Here is a 16586-nt window from a genome sequence, read left to right on the forward strand (position 1 = left end):
CCACGGCTGAGATTAGCTAACTCAACATTGACTGAGGGTTAAACCTGAACCGTTCCTGAACAGTATGCCTCAGAGAAACCACCTTTGGAATTTTTGAATATTCCTCTCCCCCTTCTGCCCAGGTGCTAGTGAGGTGGAGTGCACCAAAGGTGTGCTCTGCTTGACAAAACCCAGACCTCTTGTGTTTCGGAGTTCAGTTCATTAATAGCCTGGTGTGCTCCAGGTATAGGCTCATCCTGCGTCAGAAGCCTGTGACCAGAATTATGGGCACAAATTGAGCAAATGCTGTGGATCTGTAATGCCTGTAGGTACAGTTAGATTCTCCCAATTCATTTGCATTGGTTTACATTTCTTGCACCTGCTCTAGGTGCAAGCACTGTGCCCCTTGGGACGGAGCTTTCAAAATTGCGCAAGCGCGGATAGGGGCAGGGGGTCAGGTGGGAGAAGAGGGAAGATGGAGATAGGGAAAGGTGGAGAAAGGCAGAGGCCCAGTATAATAGGTCTCTGCCCTTTGTCTTTCAACTTGGCAGTGGGAACTGTAGGTTCTCTGGGCAAAAAGGAAAGATCAGTCTCACTCTTGTCTTTTCAGCTGGTAAAGTGGTCAAGCTTCAGGGAAAGGTCAGCTGCCTTTTCTGTAGCCGGCCAGCAATCATGCTTGGCGTTATATGACATCTGAAGTAGTCCAAACCACTCACTTGGAATGAAACCCCATGACTTACTATGAAAGGGCTTCACAACGAGGTGTGCATGGAAGGTAAAGTCCATCGCATAAGACAACAAAGCCATTTCTAGGCCCACAAGATACCAGAATCAGCCTTCAGTCTGCATAAATCAATGTGTTGTCTTAGCCAGAATTGTAGCTTAGCCTTGTATCTCTATCACAATCTTCCTTACTCTTAAAACTACAGGTGAAAGGATTAAAAACCTCTGAACTTAAGATGCCACCAAGTAAGACAAAGACAGTTTACAATTCCTAAAAATGAGCGTAAAATGAACAGAGAGCAGAGGATGAGTGAATAAGGGAGAAGAAAACAGAACAAATATCTGTGCGATGGTAAACAAGCGAAAGTAGCAGAAAATGAACTGCACAGATTAGAGAAATTAGTTAATGATTAAGAGCTGAAGTAGGAAGCCAATTCTCTGAAAGATCAGGATCTTTTTGTAATGGTGGAAGTGAAATTCTATAGTTCATAGAATGGGCCACCATTGTTGCAATGAGCAAATAACTCATTTAGTGAAAAGTCAAGCTTGATCATGTGCCAGCAGCAAACTCCTACCAAGCCAAATGAGATAAAAACATAATGGAGGCTAATCAAAATGTTCAAACACAGAACACCAGATTTGGGGAGGAGGATATTATTGTTGTGGAAACTAGACCTACTTCAAACAGTATAATAGTAGAAACAGATACTTCAAAACCAAAGATGTGTGGCTGCATTGGTATTTAGCTTCAGCAACTTTGTAATGCTTTCAGTCACCAAGTTGCCGGATATTTATTTTAGTATTTAGAGATTGAAGGAAGATCTAAATTTGGTGCACCAGAGATCGGGCTTCAATCCCTCTGAAATCTTTTTGCAGTAGTACAGTAGCAATCATATATGCAATTAGAAAACAAACATTCAGTGAAACTGGAAATTGTAACCAGCATTATTTAGGAGGATTCAATTGTTATGCTAATTTTCAAAGTTGTGCTGAGTTTTCTGGCAAAATGCATCCAATATTGTTTCAAAAACAAATATTTCCAAAACAACATGTCCATGTTAATTCCTTCCTGATGTGAACACAACAACTTTCAGCTTTTTGGTATGCAAAACCCAACTAGTTACAGTTTTTAACCAATGGGAAACAAGCAGTATATTTGAGATACTGTCCTAAGCAGCAATATAGAATGTTTACAAAATCTTGTACCAAGACAAGATTGGGATGTAAGGCACGAATGGTGATTTTAACCATTCCCACTGGGCAGGAAACTTGTGGCAATGCCTGCTGCCCAACTTATACCCTGCCCTATTTTCCTCTCTATTGATTTGCATGAAAAGGAAAATTGGGTGGTGTGTAAACCGGGCGACAGACCCACTGTTACCATCTCCTGCCTGCTGGGAACATTTAAATTGTCCCCCTTGTCTCAGAATTGACTACTAATAGCATTGAAAAGTTTGGATACTGCCAATTTAAAACAAAAAGTCTGACATAAATGTTTATACTACTTTGGCGTTAGCAAGTGGAATTCAAAACTTATTTTAATAGAACACATGCATTCACAGGTACCTCCGTTTCATGGTGAAACAGTAAATGCACTTAAATGTTACGATGTCCTTTGAGCAGTCAGGATGTACCAATTTGCTTACATCTAGAATTCTAATAATTACTTAACTATACCTAAGCTACAACTAACAATCTAAACTACAGTAAAACAGTAATACTTCAACATTATACTATATTAATCGTTTATCCTACCTATGTAAAAACATGACATTTTAGAAAGATATGTATAAAGGGGCAACACAATAATAGATACTGTGTGCAAAAGTGAGTGGTCCAAAAGTCAGGGCTTTTACTCAAGCCTTACACAAAGTAACTCCTCCAGATCAAGTGAGAAAGGGTAACAAGAATCCAGTCTAAATTAACTTGCTATAATTTAAACTTTACACATAAATAATATTACAAAACATCACTATAAATAAAAGATACACAAATAATAAAAAATTAGGTTGTATGAATCTGTGAAAAACACAAATAATACAAAGGAAAAGATGTAAAAACATGTAAACATTAAAATTTCTTAAAAATTAGAGGTGCGACATTCAAGCTCAAAACTGAAGCTTGTTTCCTTCTTCCAGTTAAATAAATTTCCACTTTTAACCTCCTGCTATTTCTCAAAATCAGCATAACTACTGCTCTGTACCCAACAGCCACATATTATGCCTGGTCTGGATTATTTGCAACTTCTAAGAATTCACATTGTTGCCATGATTCTTAAAAATATTCTGGTTCCAACTTATACTGCAAGATCTCTTCAGTTTGAAGTATAAAATGCAGACATGCTCAGCCATATTCACTGTGGCATGTTTGATAATGTAACATTTTTCCAATTTACAAACCAAGATGCCTTAGTTACATATTTAAACCTACACTATTTAACCAATTAAATTTTTATATCTTTAAGAATCACTTCTTACATGTACTTTCAAAGATTAAGACTCATCAATTATGTCTCCTTTCATACATATATATTCCAATACAACAATTGTATTACAAATTCTTCTACTTAACAGATTCAGTTGAAGAAGGTGGAGTAAGGATAGAATCTTCTGCTCTATACTCCTTCCTCAGATGATAATGTGGACTGCGTGTGTAACGAGGTTTTATCCCAACTGGTGGAGGTTGGGAAAAATTTCTTCTGACAGGATGCAATCGAGATTCCTGGAGGCAAAACATATAAGGCAGGATCATTGGCAACCATGCTTATTAACAGTGCTGACAATGCTACATAAGGTACTCATGTTATGCTAAACTAATTACAACACCAAACCAAAATTAAACTTTGTCCCAAGCAAGGGCTCATACAAGAAAATGAGGTAATGCTATCATTTCCACCAGTCAAAAATATCTCTGAATGTATCTGAATAATGGCCTACAAAACAAAATTGGACAATAATCTACTTCAGCAATAAACTTATGAATAATTCCAAGTTCAATTCATTGCCTTTCCGCCTCCATACTTATATAAAAAAATGCTATAGGACCTAAAAGGCACCATTGTTACTACAAATGTTAACTCGAAGCAGATTACTGTGTGGGCCTTCAGTACATATTGTGAAAAAGCTGACACAAATTCAGAATATTTACTTACTCATATAGTTTTTGAAAGGAAAGCTAAACGCTATAGCTATATTCAGCTGATATTTCTCTTTCCCTCTACCTGAGTGCAAGTCATTCAGAGCACTGCAAATGCATTCTCCAACAAAACCTGCTTGAAGTTGGGCATATTTATAGGTTCTGGGATTTACATATTATGGCTGTGCATTGGATGCACCTATCAATTGGTTTTGGGTGTGCTTCTGCATCTTTCTTGTGGGGGAATAGGCTGCATCAGTTACAATTTCTTTAGGCTGTTTGCCCGAATTTAAAACTGTAATACAATTTTGGAAGTCGTCTCAGATGTCTGATTACAATATTGGAAGAAACAAGGCTCCAATAAAAGATGCTATTGGAACATTGCTGCAGGAGGTGCAGCTTAGGGAAGGGCCTCATATTCCCAGATATAACCGTAGGGTGTCTGAAAACCAAGGAGTGAAAAACATGGCAGGAGGGGGCTGACTGCCTCAATGCTGCATGCACCATCAAGAGGATACATCTACAATGCTGGAACAATTAAATTACCTCACCAGGAGAGCAAAGCAGGATCCTTCAGTGCTCGTGCATACTTTTACACTGTATCAATTATCATGATCTCTTCTCTCTTACCCATGCATTCTTTAAATTTTTGATCCAATCCTTCACAGATGTACATGATGTTGTACCAAATATTTTCCAGCACCTGTCTTGTCCAGCACATCTTTCAGCACAATGCCAAACAAGATTGCTCAACGTTCACTTGCTTGTTGCACGTTTCCATTTTCTCAACACAGCCCCTCCATACGTCTGCAGAAAATGATACAATGCCACCAATTTCACAGCATCAATTCATGTTTCTGTAGAAGATAATACCTGATTGGAGACAGATGCTTGTAGCTGGAGGGGCAGTAGCAAAGCAGTATCCTATTTGAAATGTTGGTCCTCCAAATTCAATGATAGAAGTTGGAGGAGCAGGCAGAAGATGGGAAAGAAAGATGCACACATGAACCACTCAGAATTCACACATCATTTCTTTTCAGTTCTATCCTATTATGCAAGCTCTTTGGCAAAGAAAGTTGTGCAATAAGGTGTAGCCATCAGTATTACCCTTCAGCTGCCGAGTGGCCTACTCCTGCTCCTAATTCGTATGTTCAGAGGGTTTCCGCTGAGAGAGTATCTGCGCTGGTGGAGGGTGCGGTGGAACGATGTGACAGCGCACCCTCTGAAGTTTCCTCCTCAGAGGTGAAGGGCAGTTGCTCAGGCTTGGCAGCTGGTTGCTCTTGTCCTGCATATGAGAGGAGTGATGAGAGGGCAATGCGCTTTCCAACATATGCTTCTGACTACTCATCATCTGGAGCTCTATATGACTAGTAGTGTACACGAGAGCACTATGCTTTGTGCTCACCAGAGGGTCTCTTGTGCCCATCCAATAGGCTACTCCCTCTCTTGGAGCGCCACACCTGTCTCACCATCTGTGACTGCCTTGCCTGCTTCCATTCCTTCCAGCTCCAATGCCACTTCCACTATAAGTGTGAGGATGACCATGTAGGGCATGCCGCTTTCGGTTTTTGATCTTTCCTTTGTATTATGAGCTCTCTTCTCCCGAAAGCACATAAATCCCCACCGTTACTCAACCCATCAAACAGATGCACAATTCCTATGTTGGGAGCAGCCTAATTGTCCATCATGTTGCCACAGGCATTCCTCCTGCATGGGGCCAATCAGCACTGGCTGTGCAGGAGTCACCTCTGCCTGACCGGTGTCCTGCACATCAAGACTAACATGCATCTGATAGTCAATGCTGATGACTGGGCATCTCCAATAACTGAGTGGGCAACCCCTTCTCCAATCTCACATTCATCTTCAGTCACATTTAAGACTCCAAGGTTAATACCATGCACTGCACTCATCTTGCCATAATGCATCAGGTCACTGACCTTTTTTGACACTTCATCCAGTTAAGGGGGACAACCCCGTGGGTGCTGACTTCCCTCTGCTGTCTCTATCCAGGCCTGCTTGGTTTGGCGAGCCAGTCTCCTGCCGTCCTGAGGGAACCGGACTTCCCTCCGTGCCCTTACAGCCTGTAGAAGTACCTTCAGGGAGGCATAAGTGAATCTTGGAGTGACCCTTGAACTTACTTTGGCCATGCCCACAATTGATGCATTTGCCAGGGCTCCCTCACTGCTCGTTCTGGGGCTGCTGCATGTAGAAGTACTACAGACTGCCATTTAAAAGATGCCACCAGTGTTTTAGGAGCTGGAACCTCCTCCCCCGCCTGCCGGCCGTCAACTGGCCAGCCCTGAGAATACTGCCATCACAACTCCAGCCCCTGCCCATGCAGCTACAGCACCCACATTCGGTCCTGGATGCAGGACATACATGCTTCCAGTAAAAACCCAACCTGTAACTTTATAAAGCCAAGGATCTCGTAAATGTTTCTAACAGCCTGCCACCTTCAGTAGACCCTAGGTCTCTCTGTTCCTGCACCCTTTAAAATTGTACAATTTAGTTTATATTGCCTCTCCTTATTCTTCCTACCAAAATGAATCATTTCACATTTTCCTTTATTAAACTTCATCTGTCATGTGTCTGCACATTTCTCCATGTGTCAATGTTCCTCTCCTCCACGCTGTTTACTAGATTTCTTAGTTTTGTGTCATCTGCAAACTTTGAAATTATGCTCTGAATATCCAAGTCCACACTATTAATATATCAAATAAGCCGCAGTCCCAACATTGACCGCGGGGACACTACTGCATAATTCCATCCAGTCTGCAAAACAACTGTTCATACTATTCTCAGATTTTTGCCCTTTAGCCAATTTCATATCCATGCAGCCACTGCCCCTTCAATCCATGGGCTTCAATTTTGCTAACAAGTTAATTATGTGTTATTTTATCAAATGTCTTTTGACAGTTCGTATACACATCAACCGCACTACCCTCATCACTCCTCTCCATTACTTCATCAAAGAAATCAATCATACTAGTCAAACACGATTTGCCTTTAATAAATCCATGCTGACTTTCATTTATTAACCCATACTTTTCCAAATGCCATTTAATTTTTCCCTCGATAATTATCTAAAAATTTCCTCACTACCGACGTTAGGCTGACTGGCCTGTAGTTGTCAGGTTCATCCCTCTCCCTTTTTTTGAACAGGCGTGTAACATTTGCAATCCTCTAACGCCTTTCATATTTAAGGATGAGAGCCAGAACTTCTGCAATTTCCACCTTTACTTCCCTCAGCAACCTTGAGGACATCCCATCCAGACTGAGTGACTTCTATTTTGAGTATTTACAACCTTTTAAGTATCTCCTCCTTATCTAGTTTAATCCTATCCAATTCCTTACTACCTCCTCTTTTGTGTTTCAGTATGCCTATAGGATACTTATGGTAGAAGCATGCATTTCATTGTGTCTATTCTCAGCTGCTGTGCAGTGATATTTCAGTAAGGTCACAAGCCAAGGCAGTAGTAGGCATTCTTGATCCCTCAGAATCCAAAACTTGACTTGCTGGCTATCTTCCAATAATGCTGTCGCAATGGACTGTCACAAAATGAATGCATTGTGAACAGTGCCGATTAATTTGACATTCATTCACCTGCAATGTACAGTACAGATGGTCACACAGAAGGTGAACACTGATGAAATAAAAAGCCCTTGTGATTCATGTGTGGAGCACTCTCGAGTGCTGAAGCAAATACAGCTATATGAGTGACATCAATGACATGCTGGATTTTTGGGAATTCTGCCATTCATAAAGACCCTGCTACTTCCTCTTACCCATGGGAAAAGTGATGTATCTGTTTGGTCTGGCAAACGACATATCAGTCATCTGTTTTGTGGAAAGCAGCATGGCAGACTGATGTCCCCACTGGCCCACTGAAATGAAGCCAAGGCAAAATATATTCAAGGCTGCTGTTACCTTCATTGTCATTGACAACGTTGTGTTGGGCTCGAAGGTCCTATCAATGCATGTTGCACATCTCTGTTACTGCCTTCCTGGTGAATCGAAGCTTCCAAAGACATTGTTCCTCAGTACAGTGCAAATATTTCCTTTGTGGCCAATATATTTGATTCACAGGGTAACGGGAAGCACCAACTTCCCTCTGTTATAATGACACAATTCCTAGGCATCCAAAAGTTCTTCCTGGTTTTCCTTGTCCTCTTCCTCCAACTTTCTAATTGGACACCCATTATGCCAAGGGGAATGGCGAGAGCCAGAAACAGTATGCATCTCCCCAACTCTTATTAAAAGCTACTGGACAATGTAAGCTCTATTTCAGCGATAGAATTTTAAACTCTGATCTCCTAACTACTTAATTTAATGTCAGTTTGCCACTTACAATCCTAGTTTATTCCTGCGTTTGTGGATCAATCTGTGACCATCTGATTTCAGACACAGCCTAGATGCTGAGAATATCCAGTACTGAGTGATATTAGCACCTGATCTCTGACCAACTTTCAGGGAGGAAACATAGGAAATAGGAGCAGGAGTAGGAGTAGGCTATCTGGCCCATTAAGCCTGATCCGCCGTTCAAACAGATCATGGCTGATCAGCTATCTCAATGCCATTTTCCTGCACCAACCCCATATCCCTTGATATCTTTAATATCTAGAAATCTATCAATCTCTCTTGAACATACTCAATGACTGAGCCTCCTCAGCCCTGAGGTAGGGAATTCCAAAGATTCACAACCCTCTGAGTGAAGAAATTTCTCATCTCAGTTCTGAATGGCCTACTTCTTATTCTGAGACTGTGCCCTCTGGTTCTAGACACCCCCACCCCCAGGCCCTGTAAGAATCTTGTATGCTTCAATGAGATCCCCTCTCATTCTTTTAAATTCTAGAGAATACAGTCTCCTTAGTTTCTCCTCATAGGATAATTCCGCCAGTTATCAGTCTGGTGAACCTTTGTGTCATAGTGTCATTTATGGCACAGAAGGAGGCCAATCAGCCCATAAAGTCCATGCCAGCTTTCTGCAGAGCTATCCAGTCAGTCCCATTCCCCTGCTCTTCATTGCACTCCTTCTATGGCAAGTATATCCTTCCTTGGGTAAGGAGATCAGGTGCAGTAAGATTTGCAGCAAGATTTCTTTACTACTGTACTCAAATCCTTTTGCAATAAAGGCCAACATACCATTGACTTCCCATCAATGCTGCATCAATCCTTGCTGCACCTGCATGTTAGCTTTCAATGACTTATGAACAAGGAAACCAAGGTCCCTTTGGACATCAACACTTCCTAATCTCTCACCATTTTTAAGAAATACTCTGCATTTCTGTTTTTCCTACCAAAGTGGATAACTTCACATTTTTCCACATTATATTCTATCTGCCATGTTCTTGTCCACTCACTTAGCCTGTCTAAGTCCCCTTGAAGCCTCTTTACATCCTCCTCACAACTCATATTCCCACCTAGTTTTGTGTCATCAGCAAACTTGAAATAATACATTTGGTCACCACATCCAAATCATTGATATAGATTGTGAATAGCTGGGACCCAAACACTGATCCTTGCGGTACCCCACTAGTCATAGCCTGCCAACCTGAAAATGACCAGTTTACTCCTACTCTGTTTTCTGTCCGTTAACCAATTCTCAATCCATGCCAATATATTACACCAATCCCATGTACTCTAATTTTGCTTACTAACCTCTTGTGTGGGGTCTTACCGAAACAGATGAAGATACCAGAATTACATAATATACAGCTTTTAAATATATTAGCTCTCAGCATCTGTTTAAGGCATATATCATGTCAAGTGCTAAGAGTTGCCACTGCTTTTACCTCCCCCTATGTCTCAGAAATAGGTATTAAGAGGGTATTAGGCAGAGAACATTGGCTTCTTGTATGGAAGCATCATTAGACTCATTTTTAACTGCTGTTGGAACTGATCAAAACCCTGCTTGTCAACTATCTATGATAAATCTAGGTCAACTGTTTGTGTTAACAGACATAGCAGATTAGGAGCAAAACACTGTACCAAATAAGCCAAGCACCACAGGCAATTACCATTTCTGAATATTGCTAAAAGACTTTTGGCTCTTAGTTAACTGTTGAGTTCAATCAAAGGCTGGTGTGATCATCGCTGACTGTGGCCGAGATGTCCATTTTGGAGTATTGACCAAGCTGTAATTTCTAGGGTAAATATGACTTTTAAAAAAAAACTTGAGTGGAGTACAGGTATTGGGAGCGGAGCAATTCCAGAGCAGAAATAGCAGAATAGGAAGATTTGCAACAGCTAAAGGAACGACAACAGAAACTTTTGTGTGGTGTTACCAAAACAATTTCTTCATCTAGAAATGTCAGAGAGCACTCCTGCAAGGAACACAGCCCTCTGCTTTATGGATTCCTTTGTTGAAGTGCTGCTTTACAACGTTCCCGTAAGGAAGAAAGCCCTCTTGAAACTGACAAAAGGACAGCCTCAAAACAACTGCAGCAAAAAAAAATGTAAAAAGTTAGCCCAGAAGTCCTGCCAATTCTACTGTTCAATTTGTAGTAATCTGTGCTGTAAAATGTTTCATGTATCACCAGGTCAGTTCCATCTACCAAGAATGGACTGTATTAGGCATGTCTGCCATTTATAATCACTTCCCTTTCAGTCTGTTACAGTGCTTCAACTTTTTTTTTATCAACTATGCCCATACCAGGTAACATCGCAGTCTTTACAGCATGAGCTTTCGTCTGGAAGTGTTTCTTTACTCACATCCTTTCATGCATTCATCCTAACAAATAACCTCATATGATTGCAAGAGCAGATTTTCCATTTAGGTCTCCCTGTCACAGAACTGTGGCTACCAGCAATGCATTCTTAAAAGCTGCAAATGTGCAGTTTCCAATTTTGCATCTATTAATTTGAATGTACTGAAAATCATAAACTGCAGATGTGCAATTTCATGATATATGTTCCTGGCAGGTATAGTTCAGTGCAAAGCAATACAAGCCAAAAGGTTCGCAACTAATTGCTTACTAAATAGACCTATCATCACACATATTATAGTCTTCATCCTGACACATTGGGAGTTTTACAGTTACTGATACCAATTTTGCCCTCTGGTTTCTTTTTCAAGAAGGCAGCCAGTAACAGCAGGGAGAGATTGGTCTAAGGGGACAACCGCTGAACCTGAGAAATATAACTATGAGGAGGAATGACTGTACATTCTGGAGAGGAAGGCAATTAGGGGCGTTGGAGATGGGAAGCACAAAGGTATGTACCAGCTAAGGTTCATCATGACATTCTGATTCCCTTCCTTCATTAAAAGTCACTGAACCATGCAACACTCGTCACTCCGTCTACTGAAAATTACATGTGAGTCAGCTTTCTCACGAAATTGTTTTAACATGACTTCCTATACTTGACTAAGTGCAAAACTAAAAAGCAGACCCCTGTCAGCATGCACCCTCATTCATATTCCATCCATCCCAAGCAGCAGCAGAGGTATCTACGCAGTGGAGTTAAAGGCTCAATTGGAGGGGACTTCTTTTCTTTTGGGCCTCCTTATCTCGAGAGACAATGGATACGCGCCTGGAGGTGGTCAGTGGTTTGTGAAGCAGCGCCTGGAGTGGCTATAAAGGCCAATTCTGGAGTGACAGGCTCTTCCACAGGTGCTGCAGAGAAATTTGTTTGTTGGGGCTGTTGCACAGTTGGCTCTCCCCTTGCGCCTCTGTCTTTTTTCCTGCCAACTACTAAGTCTCTTCGACTCGCCACAATTTAGCCCTGTCTTTATGGCTGCCCGCCAGCTCTGGCGAATGCTGGCAACTGACTCCCACGACTTGTGATCAATGTCACACGATTTCATGTCGCGTTTGCAGACGTCTTTATAACGGAGACATGGACGGCCGGTGGGTCTGATACCAGTGGCGAGCTCGCTGTACAATGTGTCTTTGGGGATCCTGCCATCTTCCATGCGGCTCACATGGCCAAGCCATCTCAAGCGCCGCTGACTCAGTAGTGTGTATAAGCTGGGGATGTTGGCCGCTTCAAGGACTTCTGTGTTGGAGATATAGTCCTGCCACCTGATGCCAAGTATTCTCCGAAGGCAGCGAAGATGGAATGAATTGAGACGTCGTTCTTGGCTGGCATACGTTGTCCAGGCCTCGCTGCCGTAGAGCAAGGTACTGAGGACACAGGCCTGATACACTCGGACTTTTGTGTTCCGTGTCAGTGCGCCATTTTCCCACACTCTCTTGGCCAGTCTGAACATAGCAGTGGAAGCCTTACCCATGCGCTTGTTGATTTCTGCATCTAGAGACAGGTTACTGGTGATAGTTGAGCCTAGGTAGGTGAACTCTTGAACCACTTCCAGAGCGTGGTCGCCAATATTGATGGATGGAGCATTTCTGACATCCTGCCCCATGATGTTCGTTTTCTTGAGGCTGATGGTTAGGCCAAATTCATTGCAGGCAGACGCAAACCTGTCGATGAGACTCTGCAGGCATTCTTCAGTGTGAGATGTTAAAGCAGCATCGTCAGCAAAGAGGAGTTCTCTGATGAGGACTTTCCGTACTTTGGACTTCGCTCTTAGACGGGCAAGGTTGAACAACCTGCCCCCTGATCTTGTGTGGAGGAAAATTCCTTCTTCAGAGGATTTGAACGCATGTGAAAGCAGCAGGGAGAAGAAAATCCCAAAAAGTGTGGGTGCGAGAACACAGCCCTGTTTCACACCACTCAGGATAGGAAAGGGCTCTGATGAGGAGCCACCATGTTGAATTGTGCCTTTCATATTGTCATGGAATGAGGTGATGATACTTAGTAGCTTTGGTGGACATCCGATCTTTTCTAGTAGTCTGAAGAGACCACGTCTGCTGACGAGGTCAAAGGCTTTGGTGAGATCAATGAAAGCAATGTAGAGGGGCATCTGTTGTTCACGGCATTTCTCCTGTATCTGACGAAGGGAGAACAGCATGTCAATAGTCGATCTCTCTGCACGAAAGCCACACTGTGCCTCAGGGTAGACGCGCTCGGCCAGCTTCTGGAGCCTGTTCAGAGCGACTCGAGCAAAGACTTTCCCCACTATGCTGAGCAGGGAGATTCCCCGGTAGTTGTTGCAGTCACCGCGGTCACCTTTGTTTTTATAGAGGGTGATGATGTTGGCATCTCGCATGTCCTGGGTTACTGCTCCCTCGTCCCAGCACAGGCATAGCAGTTCATGTAGTGCTGAGAGTATAGCAGGCTTGGCACTCTTGATTATTTCAGGGGTAATGCTGTCCTTCCCAGGGGCTTTTCCGCTGGCTAGGGAATCAATGGCATCACTGAGTTCCGATTTGGTTGGCTGTATGTCCAGCTCATCCATGACTGGTAGAGGCTGGGCTGCATTGAGGGCAGTCTCAGTGACAGCATTCTCCCTAGAGTACAGTTCTAGGTAGTGCTCAACCCACTGGGTGAAACACAGCAAGTAAGTAGCAGCATTGCTGATGGGACACAAGAAAGAACACACTGCTAGCCAACAGATCAGGAGGCACTACCTCGCAAGTGAAGAATGTAGTGATGTGCATCTCATGAACCTTGCACTGAAAAAAAAAACTGCTGATGATACAGGCATTGGTGATTTTTTCCAGAAAGGAGCAGTGCAGATGGTGGCTCACCAAGAACACAAACAATACACTGGAGACCATTTAACACTGAGGCACTCCACCAGAAGCATATGCAGCTAAGAATATCTGCAGTAGAGATATCTGTGACAGAGACCCTAAAGGCAGTTTGCTTCTTGTAGATATCTGGACTATTGTTCTAGAGGTGCTAGATTAGACAGGCTTGACAATCAGTTGAAAAAAGGCAGCACACAGAGCTTCACTGGGTGTATTAGGTCTGCTTTCCTGCAATTCAGGATCCATACTGAGATGGTAAGTAATACTAGAGGCATGTTGTGACACAAGAATTCCCGAATCAGGTTTCCCCAAACCCAATAGATCAATCAAATACTTGGTGAGGCCCCATTAACCTTTACCCAGTATTAATTTACTGGCAGGCACTGACTCCAGCATAAAGGCAGTTATACAATATCCCTTATAACTATGTCAAAATTGTTGTGTTTGTGTTTTCATAAGATTGGAGTCTGTGCTTGTCTGCAAATCAATATTGAGCAAGGGTTAAGGGGGCCTCACCATTTTTTTTTCTCTTTCCCTGATGTTTCCCCTTGGTAACACTAGATAAAGAGGGCTGTACTTTCTTTTGATCTATCAGTTTAATCAACTTTACAACCTTTAGCAGGAGTACACAGCAATTGTTTTATTGTGTGAGATACAGGGTGTTAGGGCCATGTGGTGAGGGGTGTGGGTGGTTCCCATTATTCAACTCTCACCTGACCACAGCAAGTGTTTTTGTTACTAGGGTTTTAATCCCCTTTGTGCTTTATTTGTCAAATAAACAGACAGCGACATGTTTTCTTATAGGTTTAAAACAGAAGATTAATTATTTATTGAGCAATATGTATCATCCCAAAATAACTGTAACTGCACCCACTCACACATTCACTCGCGCGCACACACAAAAGTGACAGATAGAGAGGAAAAGGGGTAAGTGGTTTCAAGTGCGGTAGGGCTTTGGGGTTCACCTATTCAATTTGCTCAGAGGTTAAGTTCTCTTTAGTTCAGCCCTGAGGTATTTGTAGAATTTTCTGTAGGTTGAATGTTCAGTTTAAAGACAAGTGATCACTTCCAATTCACTACTGCCTGAGTTGAAATGTAGAATTGACAGCAGGGTGCCTTTCTTGTTGTATTTTCTCCCAGCTCTCAGCTGAACAAACCTTGGTAATGCTTCTTCCTGGGTCTCTTCCTCTTCAGAGAGCTACCTTTAAAGCTAAAGATTTCTCACACCTTGCCTCCCTGTGGTGACCAACAATGGCCTAGGATGTGACTTTGTTTCAGAAGCCCCTATTCATTTCAAAAATGTTTCTTGATGGGTTTAGGATGGGTGCAATTAACACCTCTTAGCTTGGAATGTATTCTTCTGCTTGTACTGGCCATTTTGGAGCAGATAGTCCACCTTTTTAAAAGTCCATTTTAATTACTCTTCAGGTTGCATTCTTGTGGGTTCAATCGCTGTACTTTATGTGAGCATCACTTGGGGGATTTAAATTCTGTAAATTGAGGTGGTAATGGCTCCCACCATATTCTGAAAAACAGGATCAGAATCTTGTCCAAAAATAGTGGTATTCCCTTTTAAGGTCTGCCTCCTCTGCATTTAAATACGCTAAAGTGGGTGTGGTTAACCCCACTGTTCCATTTCTCCCAACTTTCACCCCAAACCTTGTTATTACTGTCACTACATAAATGGTGGTACCAACAGCACAGTGGTATCCCTGAGGTAAATACTGCATTGAGGGTGTCATTGTGTTTGCTGGAGCTGAAGGTCTATTCTACTTACCCTGCATATCAATTACAGCTGTTTAGTGCTCTGGAGGTTCAGTGGAAACTTTGAGAGCTAAATTTACTCACATAGGCAGGTTAGCAGTACAGAAGGATAATAGCCTGCCCATGAGACTCTGCTATTGCACCACAGGACTTTCCTCCTGAGGGTCTAATTAACAATGCAGAGTATATTAGGAGCAGTAATGCACAGCCCCATTGCAGTCTGTAAAAGACTTCAATTGGTTAAAAGGGGACATCAGTTTTTGAACTGTAGGAAGTATAACAGCACCAATGTCTGAAGCAGCAGCAACCTTGCTGGTGCGGGATGGGGACAGACAGTGTTAGCAGTAAGACAGGCTCCCATATTTTCAAACGCAACTGTTGCGGTGTTGCTCACTGAGGTCAAGACTAGAAGGAATCAACTATTGGGCACTAAGGGCAGGAAATCCCGAGAAGGTAAAAACAGAAAATGTTGAAATTACTCAGCAGGTCTGGTAGCATCTGTGGAGAAAAAAACATTTAACATTTCAGGTCTGTAACCTTTCATCAGAACTGGGTAAAGATAGAAATATAACAAGTTTCAAGCAAGTGAAAGTGGGAAAGGTGGGAAAAAGAATAAAAGGGAAGGTCTGTGATAGGGTGGAAGACTGGAGATATCAAACGACAGAAGAGTTGGTGGTGCAAGGCCAAAGGGAGTGGTAATGGGACAAGTAAAGAAAAAGATGTATCCAGAGGAGCTATGAATGGCAGGAGCATAAATAGCTGCTGTTTGAAAACAAAGGAAAAAAGAAACGAGAGAAAACAAATCAGAAAAGAAAAAGGACACAAAATGGGGGCAGAGGCTACGATCTGAAATTGTTGAACTCAATGTTGAGTCGAGGAGGCAGTCAAGTGCCCAGTCAAAAGATGAGGTGCTGTTCCTCAAGCTTGAGTCAAGCTTCATTGGAACGCTGCAGGCCGATGTCAGCAAGGTCAGAGTGGGAGCATGGTGGAGATTTAAAATGACAGGCAACTGGAAGCTCAGGATCACGCTTGCAGAGTGAACGGAGGCGTTCTTCAAAGCGGTCAGCCAGTGTGTGTTTGGTCTCCCCAATGTAGAGGAGACCCAGTCGTGAGCAACGAATAAAGTACACTAAATTGAAAGAAGTACAAGCAGGTGTTGCATCCCTGTGCTTGCATGGAAAGGCGCTGTGGGAACAGGAGGGTGTGATGGGGGTAACCGTGGAGTGGACCACGGTATTATGGAGTGATCATAACCTCTGTCCCCAGATTGTTTCCTTTTTCTTTGCTGGTTTGGTTTCTTTCTCTCACTTCTCTTCTTTTTCTTTTCTTTCGACAGCGGCTATTCAGGTTCTGGCCATGCACAACTCATCCAGACATCTTTTCTTTCTTTG

The 16586-nt window shown here is 42.5% G+C and overlaps 1 protein-coding gene across 1 annotated transcript in view; it reads right to left on the reverse strand.

Annotated features, from left to right (window-relative positions):
- Positions 1–16586, reverse strand: part of LOC137372396 (protein boule-like) — a 161864-nt gene that overhangs the window by 147 nt on the left and 145131 nt on the right. The window contains exons 11-12 of the mRNA XM_068036284.1: positions 3269–3423; positions 145–249 (exon numbers count right to left, since the gene is read on the reverse strand). Of these exons, the coding sequence (XP_067892385.1) occupies positions 145–249; positions 3269–3423 (260 nt within the window). The remainder of the gene's footprint in view (positions 1–144; positions 250–3268; positions 3424–16586) is intronic.

Source organism: Heterodontus francisci, chromosome 7 (genome assembly GCF_036365525.1).
Source record: "Heterodontus francisci isolate sHetFra1 chromosome 7, sHetFra1.hap1, whole genome shotgun sequence".
NCBI classification, from domain to species: domain Eukaryota; kingdom Metazoa; phylum Chordata; class Chondrichthyes; order Heterodontiformes; family Heterodontidae; genus Heterodontus; species Heterodontus francisci.